At 33.8% G+C, this 21,652-nt stretch overlaps 1 protein-coding gene across 4 annotated transcripts in view; it reads right to left on the bottom strand.

The window, feature by feature from the left end:
* Window positions 1-21,652, bottom strand: part of PPFIA2 (PTPRF interacting protein alpha 2) — a 470,166-nt gene that overhangs the window by 46,164 nt on the left and 402,350 nt on the right. For all 4 annotated transcript variants that reach the window (XM_061205834.1, XM_061205833.1, XM_061205835.1 and 1 more), the window contains one exon: window positions 17,079-17,172. In XM_061205834.1, coding sequence (XP_061061817.1) covers window positions 17,079-17,172 — 94 coding nt within the window. The remainder of the gene's footprint in view (window positions 1-17,078; window positions 17,173-21,652) is intronic.

Genomic DNA, 21,652 nt, shown 5'->3' with positions numbered 1-21,652 from the left:
ATAAATCTTCCCTACATAATATAACAGTAAATTTACATAGACTTCACACCACTATTAATTATAAAATGTATCTTGTTCCAATAAACTTCAACAGTCAAGAGGGTAAATAGAACATGATCTCCTCAAATTTCAACCAGACAATGAGCTATAATCTCATCATTCAGAAATCTATATCTGTTGATCAATTCCATGAAAATTAAAATTACAGATTTGAGAAACTGTTTGAAATTCTGGTCAGCAAATATGAAGGAAATATGGTGCCACTTCAAAGTTTTTAACTTCTGTAAGCTGAAAATGTATATCTTAATTAACATAATTATTCTAAACAGAAATATATTACAAATCCCAATCAGCTGCTTCAGACATTGATTACCTAAGTAAACACATTTAGCTCCATAAAATTAAGAGTTTCAAATCCGACATTAACAAGGTTGACTTGATTTTGAAAGCACAGCATGCTGCGATTTTGTATGTGTGTAAGTGCAAGTGTGTGTGTTTGTGTATCCTGTTATGGCACATTTTCACATGTAGTGCATATAAAAGTCCATTATACATTTAAGTAGTGTTTTATTTAGATTCTCAGAATACATGCTAGGTTGCTTGAAATTATTTGATTACATAAAACCAAAGTTCATTCATGTTGAAACCTTTTTTTTTCCCTGCAAGCTACTTGAAATGGAGGGCACAGTCTCAGGAAAGAAATTTATTTGTGAATTTGAGTAGGGATTTACATAATTTCACTCCTCATTTTATTTTGAATTTAATCACTTTCAAAACCATTGAAAGGGTATAAACACACACATGCACGCACAAATGCGAAGGAGCAATACAATTACTCATGCTGTTATTAAAAACTAGAGGGGCTTGTATTACTTTCCAGTAAACAATTTCACTTTTGCAAGACACTGTGGTTTGTTCTTCCCAGTCCCTACCTGACTGTAAATTGGGGACTTACTGGAGGAACATTGGTAATTTTTCAGGTTTATATGGATGCCATTTAGACTAGATTGCTTTAGTGCTTCATCTGATTTTGAGCCCTCTTTAACTCAGATTTGAAGTTTATAGTTTCTATGCTTCTGAGATTATTCATATCTTCTCATACTCTTGTGAGTATTGGGAAGTTGACAGTAATATTAGAAAGTACACAGAATATAAGTCAGTCACTCAAAAGTATGCAGCAAACACATGGGAAAGTTGGGGCTTAAAGTCTTGTCTTCTGATTCCTAATTCAATATTCTTTCTACTTCAAATCTTCCCACGTCTTTACTATGTTTGTACTATCTTCTCCTGACATTTAACCTCCTAAGCTTTCTTTTAGCAACTGTACTAAGGGAATGATTTTGAGGTCTTAAAATGTTTAAATTCCAGGAGCATGTGCAAGACAAGAAATTGAATTTTCCAATTAAGGTAATTATATCAGTTTCTTAAAGTCCATAAATATTGATGCATTATGAATCTATTATTTTTCAATATTTCATTCAAAAAGGGATGGGGGAATGAAGTTGTATTTCTTGACATTATTTTCATTATTTCAATTTCCTCATGAAACTTAAAATCATTAGGCCAATAATTCATGATGACATGAAAATAATGCTTTAAAAATCCAATGTCAGAATATTGATTGTTTTTAAAAAGTAAGATCTTACAACTTGCATTTGGCCAGCATAGCTGAATAGTATTCTAATCACAGCTTACCTTGCATTTGCAAGAACACGTCCTAGAATTTAATATCATAAATTATCCTTACTTAAGTAAATATTGCATTGTTAAATAATCAGTAATAGTAACTATAACTTAAAATTAGAGTAGGAAAAATATAACAAATATAAACCATATTAATGAACAAAGCACATGACCTTTATTGGTATATAAAATATCCATATTGCCAATTAGTGACACTCTCCACAGTTCCTGAATAATTACATCTTATTGGAGCCATTTTACTTGTCCCCTCAAAATGTTTTGCTTTAAATGTAAAAGCAAAACCTCTCTCGATCTAAAGTGTTTTGTAGCTCACCATGTTACCAATGCAGACATTTACACGAAGGTAATATTTTATAATATTAAGCATAATTTGTTTTACTTTGAAGCCCAGTTGGTTTTAGAAATAAATAACAAATTCTAAGTTTAGTTCAAAAAGCAGGATTTGAAATTTGAAACAGTAATCTTAGTAATATACCTTTTCAAAGCTTTAAAAATTAACTAGTAGTATAGGAAAGAAAAGAACACACAAAACCAAAGGGTTCAGCCAAAACCAAGGATTACTTTGGAATCTAAGTGTAAAAGTTCTTCTGGGGAAGATCCAGCATTTAACCTTCTTCATGTACGTGTAGTTCTAGTAATCAACAAATAAACTTATCTCTTGAATATAATGCTGGTGGAGAACCACAAAGCACTAGGAAAAACATACAGGCAGCCTCAGCCTTGCAGCACAGTCAAAAATACTCAAGTGGCCTGCAACTATTACTTAAGCCTCACTGAATGTCACACTAACTCCTAGAGAGTGACTTGAGAAACGGGAAATGTCATCTGGATTGCCTTTTGATATATGTGTAATAGAACCGAAGAAACTGAAGTGCCTGAAAGGACAACATGATTAATCTGAATGTGAACAACATTTCTCTGAACCAATGATTCCTTTTATGGTAGGGAAATGAATACACTTCACAACTTTCATTTTAGGTCAGAGGCAGTGCAGCTTGTGTTACAACTGAAAAGAGAAATACTAAAGATAAAAGAAAAAGAGGATGGTGCCGAAAATAAACATGTTCAGCAGCCATTGTGATTCAACTTACCCTGACGTGCTTTTCATGAGATGAGAAGGACGGATGGAAAAGAAAAGCACACAAATGTTAATGGATACATTTCAATCCAAAGAAAGCCATGGAATAAAACAAGAGCATCATTTCAGATGTGTGGAAGCTCAGATACGAGAAAGACATGGTATTTTTTTTTTTCACCATGACACACATACTCACTGCGTCCAAAAGCATAATCAGGCTGAGGGCAGTTCTAATAGTTGACCAGTAAGTCTGTCTCTTGAAAATGAGCCACTCTGAAACATGCATGACCACGTTTTCCCAGCCTCTAGTAAACCCCCAGAGGAAGTCAGGCAGCTTGTTAAAGAATATTTTTTGCCTCAGGCTACTCTTTACAAACAGAAGCAGTAACTTACTAAGTGGTGATCAGATTCTCATACAGATTTAAAAGCTTACTGTTAGAGCTTAAGAAAAATACAGCAGACTTTTGGAAAGGCAGCAACTTGAAGAAAGCACTGGTTTGAGGGTCAGAATGTCTGGATTCTAGTTCACGTACATGGTTTCGTCAAAATCACTAGTAGGTTCTGATGTTCAATCTCCTGAACTTAATTTGAGGCAAGAAGAAATTTGTACATTCCAGATCCATAATTTTATAATTCTAACAAGTGCTGTAACAATAATAATTATGTGCCAGTAATCAGATCATGAGAAAGTATAAAACAAATTCTATCACTCTTCTTCCCCTGCCACACGGAATTCTTCCTCCTCTATTTGAACTGCCAAAATAAATGTTGAGCTGTGCTAACTGGGTGTCTTTCAGTAGAAGCATTTATTTATCTGGACAGATGTTTATAAATGTTGCTCTGAGGGAGAAAATGAACTAGATTGGTTCACCAACGCTACCAAAAATCATCACAGAAACGTAGATTTAAATGTAGTGTTTGAAGTAGCCCACTTGTTCCCTGGATAGAATAGAGGCACTGGGAAAATATGGAATTTAAATAATCCAACCAAAGGCCATGAGAATATTATTTAAAATTTTCTGTACAAGCATAATAGACTAATTCTTAGAAAAATAAAACTTACTATAGCTCATAAAATAGAGTCAATATAACAAAATATGAAGCAGAGATTCCTATCTAAGAAATGAGGCAAGTTAGAGAGCTCCCTTTTCTATTGCACAATCATTATAAAGAAAAGCTGGACGTGCGATGCCACACCCTGCACATGCCTCCTCCAAACACATTCATTCAGAGAAACTGTGTATTCTTTCATTAAATGTGCATTTTAGAGAAATGCATGTTCTTTGACCTTAGCTGCAGAACAGCTGTGGCAAGCTCTTTAAATTTTCACATAAACGGAAACATAATTGTCCATACAAATTGGCATCACAATGTCCTAAGAAGTTTAAGGCATATTTCTTACATCATATATGCAACATAAAGAAAATTAAGACCCCAAAGAGATACATTCCAGGCGGTTAAAGTGGTTTTCCTGTCAACATACCTGTGAACTCTTTGATGAGTTCTGAGAAAAGGGCAATTTCTGTGCTCTTCATGAAAATTGCCAGAAGTATTTGGGGCCAGTTATTACCATGGACAAAATAATCTTCCTCAGTCTACTAGCTACCTAGGAATTTCTCTCCAATAAAACAAGTTGAACAAATCTGCACACAGTGGAATATTAATATTTCTCACATATTTATTTATCATTTTTAAAATAGGAAACTTGTACCTACAGAAATACCCTGAATATAAAACATAAGAGAAATGATGAAAATAAACAGGAAACACAAATATAAAGGCATCACTCAAAAAGTATTGCTTAAAGTTCTAATATATTTATCGATGTATATAAGTTATCTGACTTTTCATAGTTTTTATGAACTTTCTCCTCCTCTATAGTCAATTAGTTTAAGAGTAATACTGAGCAGCTATTTCACTTTAGAATATTAAGTATTTCAGCTCACGACCTTCAAAAAAATATGTTCTGCAAAGGACAAAGCTATAATTGTAAATAACTCTAAGAGAGTTTGTGATAATATATTATAAATTCATATCAGAGGTAATATATATTTGCATAATTTTTTTGGTCTGGATAAAGTGAATTTTCTTCTTATAAAAACTGATATTCTTTTCTACATGCAGTTACTTACAGGAACATATAACCTCTTATTCTTTTTCTTTCTACTCCAGATTGTCAAGGTTACGAGACTAGCAAGAGAGATTCTGGTCAAGAATTAACATTTTTCAGTTAAAGACCACTGTAAGTAATAGGCAAATAACAATTTTTCATTGACTTAGAAAACAGGTTTTAAGGTACCCTCTAATGAATAAGGTCAATCCAGTTACTGGCACAATATTTTCCTTGGGAACATCAGCATACATCCAGACACAAACAAGAAGACATTATCAACTAACGTATATCTTATATTCCAAAACAGGATTCTTAAATGTTTAAGTTGCCTCACTTTAATCTTCTAGATCTCTTACTGAATGAATGGGCCTTCTGTTTATAAACTAGCTAACTTTGAATGTACAACTTCATATTAGAAATAATTTACTAAATGAACTCCATATGTGGAATATAGTTGCCTCTTGCTTCTTAAGGTTCAAGTTGGTGACTCAGAAATTTTAAAAATCAATTACTAACACCAGATTGGGAAGTGAACAGATAGTAACTGAAGTGGAAAAGTGGAATGAAGAAAGGATTTCTTTCAATAGGTGAAACTTGAGAATGTTTAAATGCTGATGGCCGCAACACCGAAGAGAGCAGAATTTGAATGTGTAAGTACTAGTGGGAAACTGGCACAACGTGACAGACAAAATGGGAAAGGATGCTCTTAAGTAAGAAGAGATTAACCTAGTTTCTGTAATAAAGCAGGATGGGGGCAAGTGTTAGTGTGGATTTGGCAGCAAATAATTCAGAGGACTCAGATTGGTCTCTTTTTTTCTCTCCCTCTGAAGTAGAATGTGAACACACCTGCAGAAGATGTGGGTCTGAGGACAGTGGAGGTTTCCAACAGAAGTTGTAGAGAGTAGAAAGAAGATTGGTGAGAGAAAAGTACTGGGATTACTTGGCAGTGTTGAATTCCCAAATGAAGCTGGTCCAAATTTCCCTGCATTAATTTTCTCCTGCAGCACAGAGGTGCCCAAATGTAGCCATGGAGAAAGAATATTCATTGGTGGCTGTAGTTATGATGTGGATGTCACCAAATGTAAGAGGAGTGATGGGCTTTAGGAATTTTTGAGTGTGGTGAAATTATGGACATAGAATTCAAGCTAAATAGGGAGACAGAAGAGGACCAAATGGGGCTGATGCACTGGGAAAGGATAGAAGTTTTTAAAAAGACGACAGTGGAAGAAGTTGATAAAGGGAGCTGAAGGGAGGAGATAGGAAGAAATGATATGCTTGAATTAGTAATTTTCGAACAGGAATGATTTGGGGATGATGACAAGATTCAGAATACAGCATGAGAGGTGTCTGACTTGGAGTAGAGAATGACATTGGAAGTAATGAAGCTGTGAACTTAAAGGTTAAGTTGTGAAAGGTTGTTCTATGTGGATACAAGAGCACCCGGGGTGATGGCAGAAACTGCTTTACATATAAACACAGATGATGGGACACAGATAAAAATAAACGGCGAAGCACATTTCTAGTGATCCTTACAAATGAAAGAAAATGGTTCAGAAGTTTTAAGTATGGTTCATCATCATACTTCTTCAGAAATAATTTTTCTTTAAAGTTAATATTGATTCAAAATAGCTAAAATATTTGAGACTCTTTAAAAGAGGTTAAAAAATCTTTATTCTTCCAAGAATTTTTGTTATTCATTTGCTTAGCAATCATACCCCAGTCAAGCCCCAAATTAAAATTTTAAGTATGTAGAATCTGAAGTAAAGACATTTAATTGTATGTTCGTGTATATATATATATATGCATAAAATATAACATATATACACATACATATATATTTTTGAATGAAAAGTCTTTTGTTATAGAACTATTTTTTATAAAATCCTAGCAATAGGACATAATCACTGCCCTTCTTAGAAATGTGGAAACAAGGTAGAGAAGCTTGCTTCCCGAAAGGCTAATTTTAAATAACTATGGGAAAAAAGCACATCTTCAAAGTCCTTATAAAAATTACCATACAGAGCTAATATAAGAGCCTATATTTGTGGAAATAAATATAAAGAATACTCTCCCAATTAAGATGTCAGTCTGCATTATATTTAAATTTACCTTGATTAGTCACTTTTTTCCTTTTAATAAAGGAACTTAATTATCCTTGCTATTAGGCACTAACTTTGAACGTTTTACTGGGATGAATAACATTAGACTGATTCAAGCACACATTTAAATTTCTTACATAGCTTATTTATTAGTGATCATTACTATTCTTTTTTTTTTAACATCTTTATTGGAGTATAATTGCTTTACAGTGTTGTGTTAGTTTCTGCTGTATAACAAAGAGAATCAGCTATACATATACATATATCCCCATATCCCCTCCCTCTTGTGTCTCCCTCCCACCCCTCTAGGTGGTCACAAAGCACCGAGCTGATCTCCCTGTGCTATGCAGCTGCTTCCCACTAGCTATCTATTTTACATTTGGTAGTGCATATATGTCAGTGCTACTCTCTCATTTCATCCCAGCTTATCCTTCCCCCTCCCCATGTCCTCAAGTACATTCTCTATGTCTGCGTCTTTATTCCTGTCCTGCCCCTAGGTTCATCAGAACCATTTTTTTTTTTTTTTAGATTCCATATATATGTGTTAGCATATGGTATTTGTTTTTCTCTTTCTGACTTACTTCACTCTGTATGACAGACTCTAGGTCCATCCACCTCACTACAAATAACTCAATTTTGTTTCTTTTTATGGCTGAGTAATATTCCATTGTATATATGTGCCACATCTTTATCCATTCATCTGTCGATGGACACTTAGGTTGTTTCCATGTCCTGGCTATTATAAATAGTGCTGCAATGAACATTGTGGTACATGATTCTTTTTGAATTATGGTTTTCTCGGGGTATAGGTCCAGAATTACTATTCTTTTTTTTTTTTTTCAGAATTACTATTCTTATATCAAACTTTGGGATAATATGTGTGGCTAATTATATCAGAAAAAAAATCAACTTTATAAAGCAGCTACACCACTTTGAAATTACCTCCATTTCTCATTCTTAAAAAAAGGTGTTTAATTTGAATACATTTGTTGCTCATTTTGAAGGATGGGATGGGGTCAGATAAGAAACTAATTATTCTCTACGAAAAAAATTATGTTACTCTTTTCAGAGTATAAAGAGAGAGATTTTTTTTGACTCCTCATGGAGACCATTTAAAATTAGATAGGGTACTCAAGGTCCAGCTGAAAGACTGGACTACATACTCTTTAAATTGTGGCCTTATCCCGAATCCTAAATAATTCAGAGAAAACAGGGCTCAGGAAACCTGCACTTTTATTTACCACAGTGCTTGGAAAACTATGTTTCTTCATGTGTGGAGGAAATAGCAGTTTCTACCTCAAAATGTTTGTAAAAACTTAAAGAGAAAATACATGTAAAATGTGTAGAACAGTGCCTTGCATACTGCAACTACTCAGTGTGATTATTAAATATTTATTACATATAAAGTAGATCATTATTATCATTACTACACAAAGGATGAGGAGGAAGATGGAACAGGATATACGCACACAAGGAGACAGAAGTAGTTATAAACAAGAAATAGATATTAAGTATATTAAGAACATAACATGTAAGATGGGAAGTAGAGACAGATAAAGCTGGTGACATAAACAGGAACCAGATAATATAGGGATTTAGGGGCTATATAAAAGCATTTGGAATTTATCCTAGGGATGCTAGGAAATGATTGAGCGATTTTAGGCAAGTTTAGAAATATGATTTAGATAGATCTCTTTAACTGAAGTGTGAAGAATGGATTAGAAGAAGGCAAGGCTGGAAGTACAGACATTGTTTTAGTATGATGGCCTGAGAAAGAAAAGAAGAAAATCAACATGCTTGAGAGATTTTAAAGAGCTAGCATCTGGAGTAATAGTATAGGGAGGTGACAGTGATCATGTACGCAGGTGCCTAGAGGAAGGGTAAGGACAAGGCAGAACGAGGGGTAAAGGCAAAGCCCAGATTTCTGGTTTGGTCATCTGGGTGAAAGTCACTGCCCTAGTTCCTGTTCCATATTCTTAGTTTTTCGTCTTCTTTTTCCACCCAGCTTCTAGTCATGTGTTCATTTATTCTGAACATATGTTTTGAGTACCTACACTATGCCAAGCATTGCAAATGTTTAAAAAAGTGGAGGTTCTCTGCATCTAGTTCTTTGAATTGTGTAGAGAATCACAGAATCCCTAGGCAGGGGCAATTTAAAGAGCATGTAATCCAATCTCTCAGCTGAAATTTGAATCCCTCATTTAATAATTTTGCCACGTCCATATGCTTGGCAGGTCTATGTTGGACATAATCATGAGGAACAACTCTCTTTCTAAGCGGTCAATTCTTCTCAGATCTGTGATTGTTAACAATTCTTAGATGCAGCTCAAATTTATTTGTAACAATCTCTCACTTTTGGCCCAAGATCTTGTCATGCAGCCAAAAGAATACACCTGATTGCTCTTTTTCTTAGCAGCATCTGGATCTTTGTTGTCTACACTCCACATGTTCCTAATTATTTCTAACACTGCTTGAAGACATGGTTTGGTGTCATCTTGTTATGCTGGTCATGTTCCTCTGAATATATGTCTGAATACATCTACTTCAAGCCTGTTTCCCAGAAATTAACCGAATATCCAGCTATGATCTGGTCAGTGCATAGAGTTTTGGCCTTATCAATTGCTTTTTGGATATTGGAAATCAATATCTTTATCAGGCATTGCTAATTTGTCTTTTTTTGGTAGAAACATTTTTCTTAGGAGCTGCAGTTAAATGATATATATCCCCCTATACACAAGTAATCAATATGTATGGTCATGAAGTTGGATGCAGATTTATATAAATGACCCTATTAAACTTCATCTTGTTAGATTTGCATCTCTCTTTAAAGGTCTTCCTTAAATAAAATTATTTATCTAAAACTTAACTATGTCCTTTAGCTTCATGCTTTCACAAATCTCATATTCGTATTTAAATCAAATATGAAAAGGCTGAGTCCACCACCTTCTGTTTCACTCAGTCATCATCAAGTCACTTGTTCAGCCCCTGTGATTACAACAGTCCCACCAGTTATATTTCCATGTTGTTAGTCTCATTTCAATCTTATGTTCATTTAGAAAGTAATTGAAATACCTTGCTAAACTCAGTATGTGGTATTTCAACAGCATTTTCCCTCATCTACATGTCTGGAAAATGTTTGAAAAGTTTAAGGACACAGCTTATTCTTAAGGAACTCCATTTACTCCTGGTGATCAATAATCCCCTTTCTTATTGTTCAAAAATAACCTAATAGATGTTTCACATTTATTTTGGGAACTAACAGTGAGGTGACCAGTCTTTAGCTCAGAGAACATCCGTTAAATAAGAACGTTAGGTGGCTTTAGGCTTATGGCACTTTTCTCATTCTATTCAAAGAACAGAGACTTAGAGAAAGGATCATGGCCACTGAAATACTTAAGTGCAAAATTTATTTTCATGACTGTGTCTCTATAAGCTCTTTGAAGAGTGGAACTGTATAATTCAAATATCAGTAGTTTCTAACACAGTTCTTGGGACATAATAGGCACTAAGTGAATGAGTGAAAAGTTATCATTTGCATGTTCCATTAATCCAGGATTTACTTCAATCAAGACAAACAATATGGATTTTATTTTTTAGAAAAGGTGGTCAGTCTTCTGGTACATGTAACTATCTTGAGTTTTCACTTACTATCATTAATTCTTATCTTATTCTTTTCATTTTTCATGGACAGCAAATATGGAGACTATACAGGGCTTCTGGTTCTACGTACTCTGTAATCTATTAACATTGCACCATAGGTTCATAAGAGCAGCCCTATTTCCTCCATGTTTTCTTCCTTCCTCCATATGTATATATATATAAAAAGCACATTGGTTTTCCTCAGATTCATTTTTCCTAACAAATTTCAATGGATTTTGGCTTTTAGCCTTTGGCTATTAGTACTTTTTAGTTTCAAGAAATTCTTAGAATTGTCCATGGCTGGAGCTTGGCAGGGCTATCCATGATCAGATGGTAAGGCAATGATAGCTCTAGCTCACTGCAGGCAGAGAGGACAAACTTCTGGAATTCCAAGTAGGAAACTGTGACACATTTTCCCAGATAAATATTGAGAACATTGGGTTTAGGTTCTGAAATATTCTACTTTTATTAGAGTGTTTTGAGTTGGTTGCCCAAGAGTGTTCCCCTGTAACCATGTCTGTGCTAAATGAACTCTTGACTATAACTAATTGATCCAAGTACAAATATCTCTTCTACATTAGGCCAATCAGATTCTTTCAACTAGGAACTTAAAAATGTGAAATAGAAAAGATGAGTTCTTGACAACACTCTAGAGAAGTATTTCATAATCTGTCATAGTTGAAATTTTAGAGTTGTCCTGGCACTGTTGCTTCTGCAATCTCTGAGATACTCTAATATCCTACCAGTGAATTCCCCTTTTTGTTTTATTCAGCCAAATTTAGTGCCTATAACATTCTTACAAAATATATTTTTGTGGGGGAAGCAAAGACATTTACCTTCCATATATATGACCTTACTTACATGGGAAAATGTATTTAAAGCTTCTAACACATGTCTTACAAATTAACCTCTGGAATACAACTCATTTATAAGTTTAACTTGGCACATAGGCACTTAATAAATATTTATTGTATGAAAGAATGTTGTGGAGTTTCTGTGATACCTTTAATTATGAATATTTTCAGTGACATTTATTTTGCTTAGAGATATGCAAACTCTGAAACTTCCAAATGCCAAAGATTAAAAGTGCCAAGTCTCAAAACACATTGACGTCTATGCGCTGAAGGAGACCCTTAGGATTGCAATGGAAATAAATTAACTAAATCTATAGAGCTTCACTTTTATGTCTTTGAAGTTCTAACATAAAGATTCATTGGTAGCGATTAACTGTGACTGTTATGCTCCAAGGATAAAACTACTTCTCTGGAGGATGCTGCCGATAGCTGAGTTGGAATGTTAATTTCATTTTAATGATGTTGAAAAATTGATTTCAAATACGAAATCCATATTCACTTAGCAGTGATATCCATTCAGGAGAACATAGCAAATCTAACATATAATAATATATTACCTATATTATAACTAAAGATTGAAAATGATAAATTAGTCAGTATATTAATATTCATATGGTATCTTTCAATTTAGTCTCAAGATACAGAAGATTTCAACATGCATATATGTTTTAATAAAAAAATTACACAGTGTTAAAATGCAGGAGAAAAACATTAGCAGAAAAAAAATGACACAGATATTTCAGGATTTGTATTTCTGGAGCTAAGTAACCATTCACTGGGTATTCTGTCAATTTTAATACAGTCACTGCGTATCAAGGACTGTCGTGAGAGTTAGACAGGTGTATTACTACTGAAACAGACAACTTCATCTTTAATCTCATAAGTCTCTGTAAAAATAAGCTTCTTAGAATCAAAGTTAAGTCTAGAAATAAAAATCTTTTAGGTCAATACATGTAACACAGTCTAGTCTAACAAGTCTTTAGATTGAAAGTATGAAATAGAAAAATGAAACATAAAAATCATTTGAATATAAACATACTTATGACATTTCTGAACCTCAAAGATAAAGGGAGAACTCAAACTTTCAGGAGAGAGAGAGAGAGAAAGAAAGGAAAAAGAAATCCTATACGTTATACGTAAAAGAATGACAATCAGTTGACATTAGACATAACTGGAAGCGGGAAGAGCAGTATGTTTAAAGTTTTGAGGAAAAATTATTTTAAACCAATACTTTTACAATTTTCGATTAATTTTATGCATAAAATATATTTACAGATCTTAAGAAGTTTGTCATAAACCTTATCAACACATTTCCAGAGATGGTGATATGGGAAATTGGCAGCTAAATATGTTCCAGGAGAAAAAATAAGGTAAGAAATCTGAAGAGATATTAATACAAATATATTGATACTTCTAAAACTCTTTTCTAGGCAAAGATGCTAACGACATAAAATTTCATTTTCTTCCTTGTGAATTCATAGTTATTGATTCTAGAGTAACATATTTATGGAATAATAATATTGTAGATGCTATTTTTAAGGGAGATGGGGCTTATACTTGCACATCTTGGAAACCTATGACTACCCAGCTCTTTCTGTGTCAGGTAACTTTATCTAACTTGGGGGTTCAGTTTTAGGAACCTCCCTTTTTCCCATATACCTAACTCATGTTCTATCAGCTGTATCAGTAATAAAGCTGACATTTTGATCTCTTTTTGTCTGACTCCTTTGTCTATTACCAAATAAATTCTAAACTTTGGCAAAGAACAGAGTTTCTATTTACTGGGTATTAAAATACCCACACCTAGATTCTAAGTGAAGTTCGGGGAGTTTGGGAGTTAAAGAACATTCATAAATTGAGGATTTTGGTGGGCCAGACCATGTACGTTTTTGACCTTGCAGTAGCTTCTATTATGCTGTGCAGTTATTTTTTGGAGTTGTGTGGTTGACTTTCATTGGCCATCCTGAGCAAGTAGCTTTAGGTCTTAGTCTAAAACATTTGCTGGAGAGCTAAGAAAGGGAAATAAGTTCTTGAAGATCAGGATGATAAGTATAAAAGAGAAGAAGTGAAGTTCTCAGGTCTAGTCTTAGAAATGGGGAAGATGTTCAGTTTGTGTTAAATCAGAAAAGATGCTTGCCATCCAATGAAATCAAACAAGGGATGATGGAAAAGATCTCAGAGAGTAGTGACACATTGAGAAAACTGTGGAGAATCATAATTTTAATACAGAGACACATATTGCAAATAATAAGTGACTCAATCCTTAAAGATTAGGAGAACTATATGACAAGACTGCAGAAAAACTGGTCCAATTTTAAAGGGGAAGCCTAGACAAATTAATATGAAGTACTCGAAGGATTACAAGATGAGTTTCAGTTTGATGCAATTATTGTAGGTATTGACTGTACTCTATATAAGCCTGATGACGAAATTTATGGAATTAAAGATTTAAAGTAAAGTACAACAAAGATAAGATGTAGTAAAAATGAACCAGGTAGAACAACAATAGATTGACTTTAGACCTTAAGATTAGATGTTGTTCTGATGGAAGAATAGCACCTGAGTGATAATACACAACTCAGGAAGATAATGCTCAACTCAAGAATTTTTAGAACAGTAGGTGCTTTAACAGATCCAGTATTGTTGATTTCCTATTTATCATCATAGGACAGTAGCTAGAAATATAAGAAAAACAAATGTCTGCACCAGAAAGCAAAGTAGAAGTAGAACAAAGTAGGAACACAGACCAAGTAAAATGCTTTAATCTACACGTGTTTAATTTGCTGGATGGTAAATGCACCTCAAATTTGACCTTTGTTTGGGACTGCTAACATTGCAAATTTCTGAACTTTGCAAGAATTTGGAATGTCTTGAATGCTGCTTTCTGAAAGTATGTCCCCCATATGGTTTTTAAAAATGTGTCATAAGTAACTTATTTAAAGATTTCTTCCAATTAAATTTAAACTCACAGATTGTCAACTGTAGATACCTGATATCCTAGTAAAGTTAAAAAGAAGACTTTTTTCCAGCTCTGCTATTCCCACAGGTAGACTAATGAATCTCTGATACGAACTTTGGTACAGTGATCATAGGTCTAAGTACTATGTCCTGGACACATCATTTGGCTTGGTCATTAGATAAAATGTAGAAAAACAACTGTTAAGAAACTACAGTCATTGCAACCATGCATGTACAATCTATAGTGTTCAACATTTTGAAATAGTTTGCTCCATTTTTTTGTGTATTTTTCCAAAAAAAGTACTTGAATTTTTTTCCGTCTTGAAAGTAGACAAGTACACATGAAATTTGAACACAGAAAAGAGTATGATTCCTTGAAACACACTTAAAGAGGATATGGTGTTTTTTTAAAAAAAGAATATTGGAATTGCTTAAATAAAATTGTAAATGCTTTAGAAAATTTGAGAGCGTGATCAATATTTAATCATAATTAATAATACATTTGATAGAAGTAAATTTTGAAACTATGTCATTTAAAAATAATTTACCTTGCTTATCTTGTAAAACCCATTACATGAAGGCACTTCACTCTTTGGTAACCCAGAAACCCAGGCATGGTGCCATGGAAGTCCTGAATAAGTGTTAGTTAGCACTTCCTTATATGTCTTACAAATACAGATTGCATATTTGTGCTCATAGGGCTTTGCTATGAGATTATCAATAGTAAGAGAGATATTTCTGTCCTTTCATTGATTAACAATGCTAGCCTTGTTGGATCCATTTTAACCCAAATATTATTATTCTATAGGAAATAGTTATGCTAAGGAATGTTAGCCTTTGTTGTATTATAGTTTGTTTTTAATATTCTTCTTAATATTCAAGACTAGTATTCTATTTACTACATTTAAAAATTATATTTTGCCAAAACATATTGCGAAATGAAACAATAAAGTCAAGCATAGTAAGATCTCAAACCAAGTCCAGAACTAAAATCACTTTCTGACTATGAGGATACTTAGGATTCAAGAAATAATTGCATAAAATTAATATCAAATCAATCCAACAGTGTGTAAACTTAACAATTGCTAAACTTTAATTCTAAATTTATGATATTGTCAAGTCATTGTATTGGAATTTTTTAACTTTAGTAGCTGTTAAAATGGACACTTAACTTGGTCCATAAACAACAAATGAACTATGTGAGGCATTGCCTTATATGCAATATGAAAACTGGCCAGATTGCCATTATTTGTAAATATTTCATTGTGGGAAAAATGAGAACTAACTTTTAAGGGAAATAAACCATGTCCATTAGCCAGGCTAGGTTTTGATTATTCTTATTCATTTAGATTTAAAGCAATCTTAAATAAATACATTCAAAATCCTTTAGACATCAAATAAATTTTAGAGTCTATCAAAGGAGATTTTTTTTCTCAGTAAATAACCATAAAATATAACATTTATTGATAGGAACAGATTGTGATAATATTTAAATACACTTTTGAGTAATCAGTAATGAAAGAGGAAATATTTATTAGTGTGGAATGTGACTGAGCATTTAATTGTCTTCAAGAAATAATGCTCTCACGGTCACTTCTTTTTTCTGCACAGTATTCCTACTAAGTTTAGGTATATAACTAATTTTAGTAAGTAGAAAATTAATGACACAATTAGACTAGTGGACTTTTCTACAACTTGTAACTACATATTTCTTCATTATTAGCAAACATCTGCAAAGCAAGCGAGAAGGCAAAATATGAAGTAAATTAATTAGCCTGACTAGTATAACCACGTGCACATTAGCCTGACTAATGTAACCATGTTACAATAATGATGACTAGAGCAATGAACATTCTTTCATAGGAAAGAAGGTTAATATGAAAACTATAAACACAATGTAATATTTGAGAGGGAAGAAAAGGAGTAACCAACCAAATGATTCTGGAATAAAGAGAAATTCTTTGGATTTTAAAGAACATGGTCTAAAGGTCCTATTTCATCAGTGAAAATGTTACTAAGCTTTTAAAAAATATGTTATATATGGACCCACTTGCTTTCTAACAGCTGCTGAGACTCCAAAATTGCCAGTTTTGCAAGTCATTTAAAGGTTCCATATTATACATGAATGAAAAAAATACACTATCAGTTTCCTGACAGATGCAAAACAATCTGCTGTGAGTCTAAAATAAGTTTATGTTCAATCAGTCAGAGAAACATTCTCCTTTTAAGTACTCCATTTTAAGAGGAGGTCCTTTAACTGTTGTGAGAGGAACATGAAGTTGGATACTCTCTCATTTTATCATACCAATTCAGTACTGAATTTAACATCAAATGGAATATTACATTATTTGTAAGGCTACATTTAAATATTTTAAATATATTTGAGTTTTGAAATAAATGATCTCTTAGAAAAAAACTGTTTATTTCTACTATGGGCCAAAGATTTTTATTTTAATAGTTAGCCCATTATAACCATGAAACTGGTGCACCAAATAGTTTTAGGGAAGACCAGGACACTACTGGCCTCTGTCTATTGTTTTGTTTCCAATTACTCTCTTTTTAATTCCCCACAAACAATGACACAAAGTAAGTAAAAGTTAGAAAAAGGAGGAAAAAAAAATCTCCAAACCTACTTTTTCTTCAGTCTTCTATCCTTCTCAGCTTGAGTTCCAAGTTTGCCTAACCCCAGGGACTCCTGAGCTGCAGCTTCAGTCTCCATAAAGCCTCCTGTGAAGAAGTAACTATTCATATTAGGTTGGATATATTGTGTCAATTCTGAAATTAAATTTTTAAAAGTTTATTTGAGCAATTGTTTAGTGTTACATTTTTAAAAAAAAATTTTTGGCCTGCCTTTGTATTTCTAACACAATATGCATTCAATGGCATGGGTACATACATAAACATACACTGAGACAATGAAAAAAATAAAAGGTACCTCTTGGTAGACCATTCAATTGCACCTAGTAGCAACATAATACATGTAGCCTGTACACTGACACTTGAATATATAGTTTGAAAGCTATGAGGTCTATTTTTCCTTACGAAAAATGAAAAAACTGTGCAGTGTGTGAGGTTTTTTTCGATGTTTGAAACGTGAAATTTTTCATATATAATGAAATAAATGATAGCCCAATGAGCAGAAACTCAGGTGTATGCCTTCAATTCCAAGTTGAGAGAATGGAGAAACATTTGCTGAGTTATCAAAACTTTCTGTATCTTGTTCTGGAACTCTCTTCTGCTCACCTGGATGACTCCTATATCCTTCAGTACCAACGTAACTTCCAGAACTTCCTATGTTCTGGCAGGCTTTGTTTTGTTTTGTAATTTTTATAGTAATACCTGAAAAAATTCTAAATCTTTCTTCAAAAGACCCTGGCAAGACTTGTTTTTACCTAGCAGGTCATAAATTATTTGATGTAGTGTCAGTTTTATTGGCTTTGGGGTATATCCGATATATATAACCTTGGAATAAGAGAAGGAAGAAAGGAAAGTGTGTTGGGCACCAAACAATTTTACAAAGCAATTATTTAGTATCTTTAAACATATCATTGTTCATAAATTATCTGTTGTAATTGAAAAATGAGAACTTAATCCTGGGCTCTGTTTTCTCTTTGCTATTTACTATGTAAAAAACATGAAGTCAAGGTAAATGAAAAATGCTCATTATTTTTAAGTTGTTTTAATTGGAAGAGATTTAAATTTCCATTTAAGCTCAAGATTAAGTAGAAAGATTTAAGCTAATATTAACTCTTAAAAGTCTACACAAAAACATTCACCAATATATCAGTAAATAAGTACTATTAAAGATAATTTTGTTGTAATTATTTTTCATAATTCATTTTAACAAATAATTTAAATACTCAGTATTATTAATTCTGGATCATTGATATAAACAAGTTAATCTCATAGCCTACTAACTCTGTTACTGAACTGGATAATTATAAGAAAGTCCTCTTTAATTGAAAACACATTGATTGCTGTCTAGATCTTATTCAGGGATTCAGAGTTTGAGGACTGAAATTTATTCAATTATGCACATATGCAATTAATACTTAAAGAACTTTTTATTGTGAATGATTTTTGTTGTTGGTATCATTAGGAAAGTCATCCACTAGTTGACTAAAGTACTCTTGGGAAACATTTTTAAATGTGGGAATTTCCATTATGCACAGTGAGTGAATATTTTCATTTTATTTCTCTCATTGGTATACTTGTCCTACTGTACATCCATAAATTACTATTCACAATCTGCAATTAACAATAAAATTGTTCTCTTGAAACATAAATGGAAATGAATAATGATTCACTTAAAAGTTAAAAATTCTTGATCAGTCCAGATGGGGACACAGAGATTGATGAGTAGACCCATTCTATAAACAATGAGACATTTTCAACCACTACACGGTTGAATGAACCAGGCTTTTTGCCCTTCTGAGCAAAGAACATTTTAAATTTTTAAATTTAAATTTTAAATTTAAATGATTTAAATTTAGATTTAAATTTTTTCAAGAACCCAACATTTTAATTAGAGAAAAGAACAGTTTTTAAAAAAATTAACGCTCTGGAGGAGAAACAAAGAGAGCTCTAGAGGAATTTTGTGAGTCAAAACTAGACCCAGAAAAAGTAGATATTAGACTTTTCTTCTCATAAATAAAATTATAAAAATAAAAAGCATGAGGAGCTTGGAAATACTCTGAGCACTTCAAAATCTAATATCCTTTGAAAAGAATTTAATAAAGAATTGTCGACACATCCCGTTTGAAAATGCCAATAGAAAATGACACTTAAGGCCATAGTAGGCAAAATTATTTTTAAGCAGCATATGTAGAACCGTACCCTTAAGCAGGAGCAAAAGTCTAATTATATGCATTTTTTAAGCCCAAATAAAACATTTCTAGATGAGAAAAACATTCTTTCATAGAACTGATCCAGCTGCCCCATAAATCCCAGGTTCGTCTTTCCAACCACCTGACCAGCTAACTGGTAGGATGACCTCAGTCAAACCAGCTTATGATGATTATCTAAATCTGGTGAGAGTCTGCTTCAACTTTTTCTAGGTATCAGTGGGATCCCATGGCTGTGTGGACTTTAGGAATATCTACTCATCTAGACCAATGTATTCATTAATCACATATGGCATTGAGTACTCGAAATGTGGCTGGTCCAACTTAAGTGCTCTGAGTATAAAATATGCAAAAGATTTTGAAAAAGATTTTGAAAACTTAGTACCAAAAAAAAGAAAATAAGATATCTAATTAATAATTTTATATTGATTACATGTTGAAATAATAATTTTTTCTATATTGGTTTAAATAAAATACATTATTAAAATTAATCGCCCGTCTCTTTTAACTTATCTTAATATGGCTACTAGAAAATTAAAAATTACATATGTAACTTATATTTGCAGCTTGCATTATATTCCTGTTCAGCAGTGCTATATAGTAATGGTTCTATACTGGAGACAGTACCAGTTTCCAGAGGGAATGTAAATATTTGCATATGTTGATGGAGGAAGAGGGCCACATTTTTAGATGTCACAACGACTGCAAAGTGCAACTGATATATATTAGGTAGGAGATAAGAAATCTAAACTTCCTTCAATGAGTAGAAAATTCTTTAGCTTGCCCATCTTGAAATGGCAAGAGAGTCCCCAATGAGAAACACTGGCTGGTGGATGCTAAGGGTTACTTATTCTCCAGGAGACCCCTTAGGAATATGGAGAGAGCATCATTAACTCCACCCATCTCATGGCATAAAGTGCTCAGGCATAGAAGGCTTGAGTCCCATGAGCCAGTGTACATTCAGATAATAAATTGCTTATCACCTTGTCAGCGGCCCCCTAGTGGTTGCATATGCAAAAGCCCAAGCCAAAATTCATGTCCTCAGTGAAGTTCTCTGGGCACTCTATCACTCAGGCACACTCTCTTTTGTGAGGTTGTGAAGGACTTGGAAGTGTTTGAGACAGGATAACTTTTAGGGTGTGAGGGGCCTAGTCAAATATTTTTCCAACCCCTTTCTATACAAACATTTTGAGTAACCCAAAATTAGTGGGACGGCAATCTAGTGTGGTCCAATCTCATATGATACCATTCTAACAGCAGGAGTGAGTGATTCCATTGTTAGACCATCCTTCTGAACCAGGGTCAGGCCACTGGTCCAGAACAACCCCATAGGCAAGTCTCTGGGCTCCCCAAGGAATCTGGTCAACCCCAGATACGAGGTAGGGAGTTAGGGAGAAACGGGGACCCAGGTGCACATGGTTTGGTTGGATTAGGCACCCTGCCCAGATGGCACTGCCTTCCTGGCTAGTTACAGGGTCTGAAAGGTAAAAAAAAATTTGAATGCTTCTAGAGACTCGACCTACACAGGTCCAGGTCTTGGGTGAGGGTGTTCTGCCCGGATGGCATTGCCAGCCCCAACCTCTCCCAGGCACCAGAAGGAAGGTTTTAGAGAATTTCAAGAGAGGTGCTACAAAGTGTGAGGTTACCTAAGACCCAGGCTGAGGAATTCGAGGAAGGACCTTCATATGCCCAGATCTTTGGATGGTACTTGTTGGAGATATCTGTTCATTAGGATTGTGAAGGCAAATATCTCTATGATGCCTGGGCCTCAGACTCCAATCAGAATAATTTATTTCATGTTGACTCTTGAGGTACAAGTCTGTAGGAATTTCTGGCCAAAACCCACATTGCAAAAGCTCTGTATCTCCATTTTTCCAGCAGAGTTCCCTGTTATCGTATTAAAAAGGGAACTCTAATTCCAGGGAGATTAAGACTATAATCTGCTGCTGATCAGTAGTTTTATCTTTCTTCTACTTGAACTCACTTCGGTATTAATCCATACCACTCATTTTGATTTTAAATGCACTTGAATTTATAAGTGATTACTTAATTGTTTCATGACTCTTAGTCTGTTAGTTCTCTGGAGGATGCACCTGGGCACTGTGCCTGGCTCATAAATGGTATGTAATAAATGCATTCACAATTGAAGCTAAAAAATGCTTTCTTCAAAAGAAGACCCTTTCACTATGCAGAGCATGACTCATCTCTAATTGATACTTTGGGAAATTATATTGTATTTTCTAGTCCCATAACATCTAGGAACAATCTGAATTTCGGGGTAAAGGCCAGCACAGCCACCCACATTTTACATGTAGAAAGGTACTTGCTAACTAATGCTGGTGCAATGTTGATGTTGTTTCTGT

The sequence above is a fragment of the Eubalaena glacialis genome, chromosome 11 (assembly GCF_028564815.1).
Source record: "Eubalaena glacialis isolate mEubGla1 chromosome 11, mEubGla1.1.hap2.+ XY, whole genome shotgun sequence".
NCBI lineage: Eukaryota > Metazoa > Chordata > Mammalia > Artiodactyla > Balaenidae > Eubalaena > Eubalaena glacialis.
Note: the sequence above shows the minus strand (reverse complement) of the source record. Positions and strands in the feature narration are given on the sequence as shown.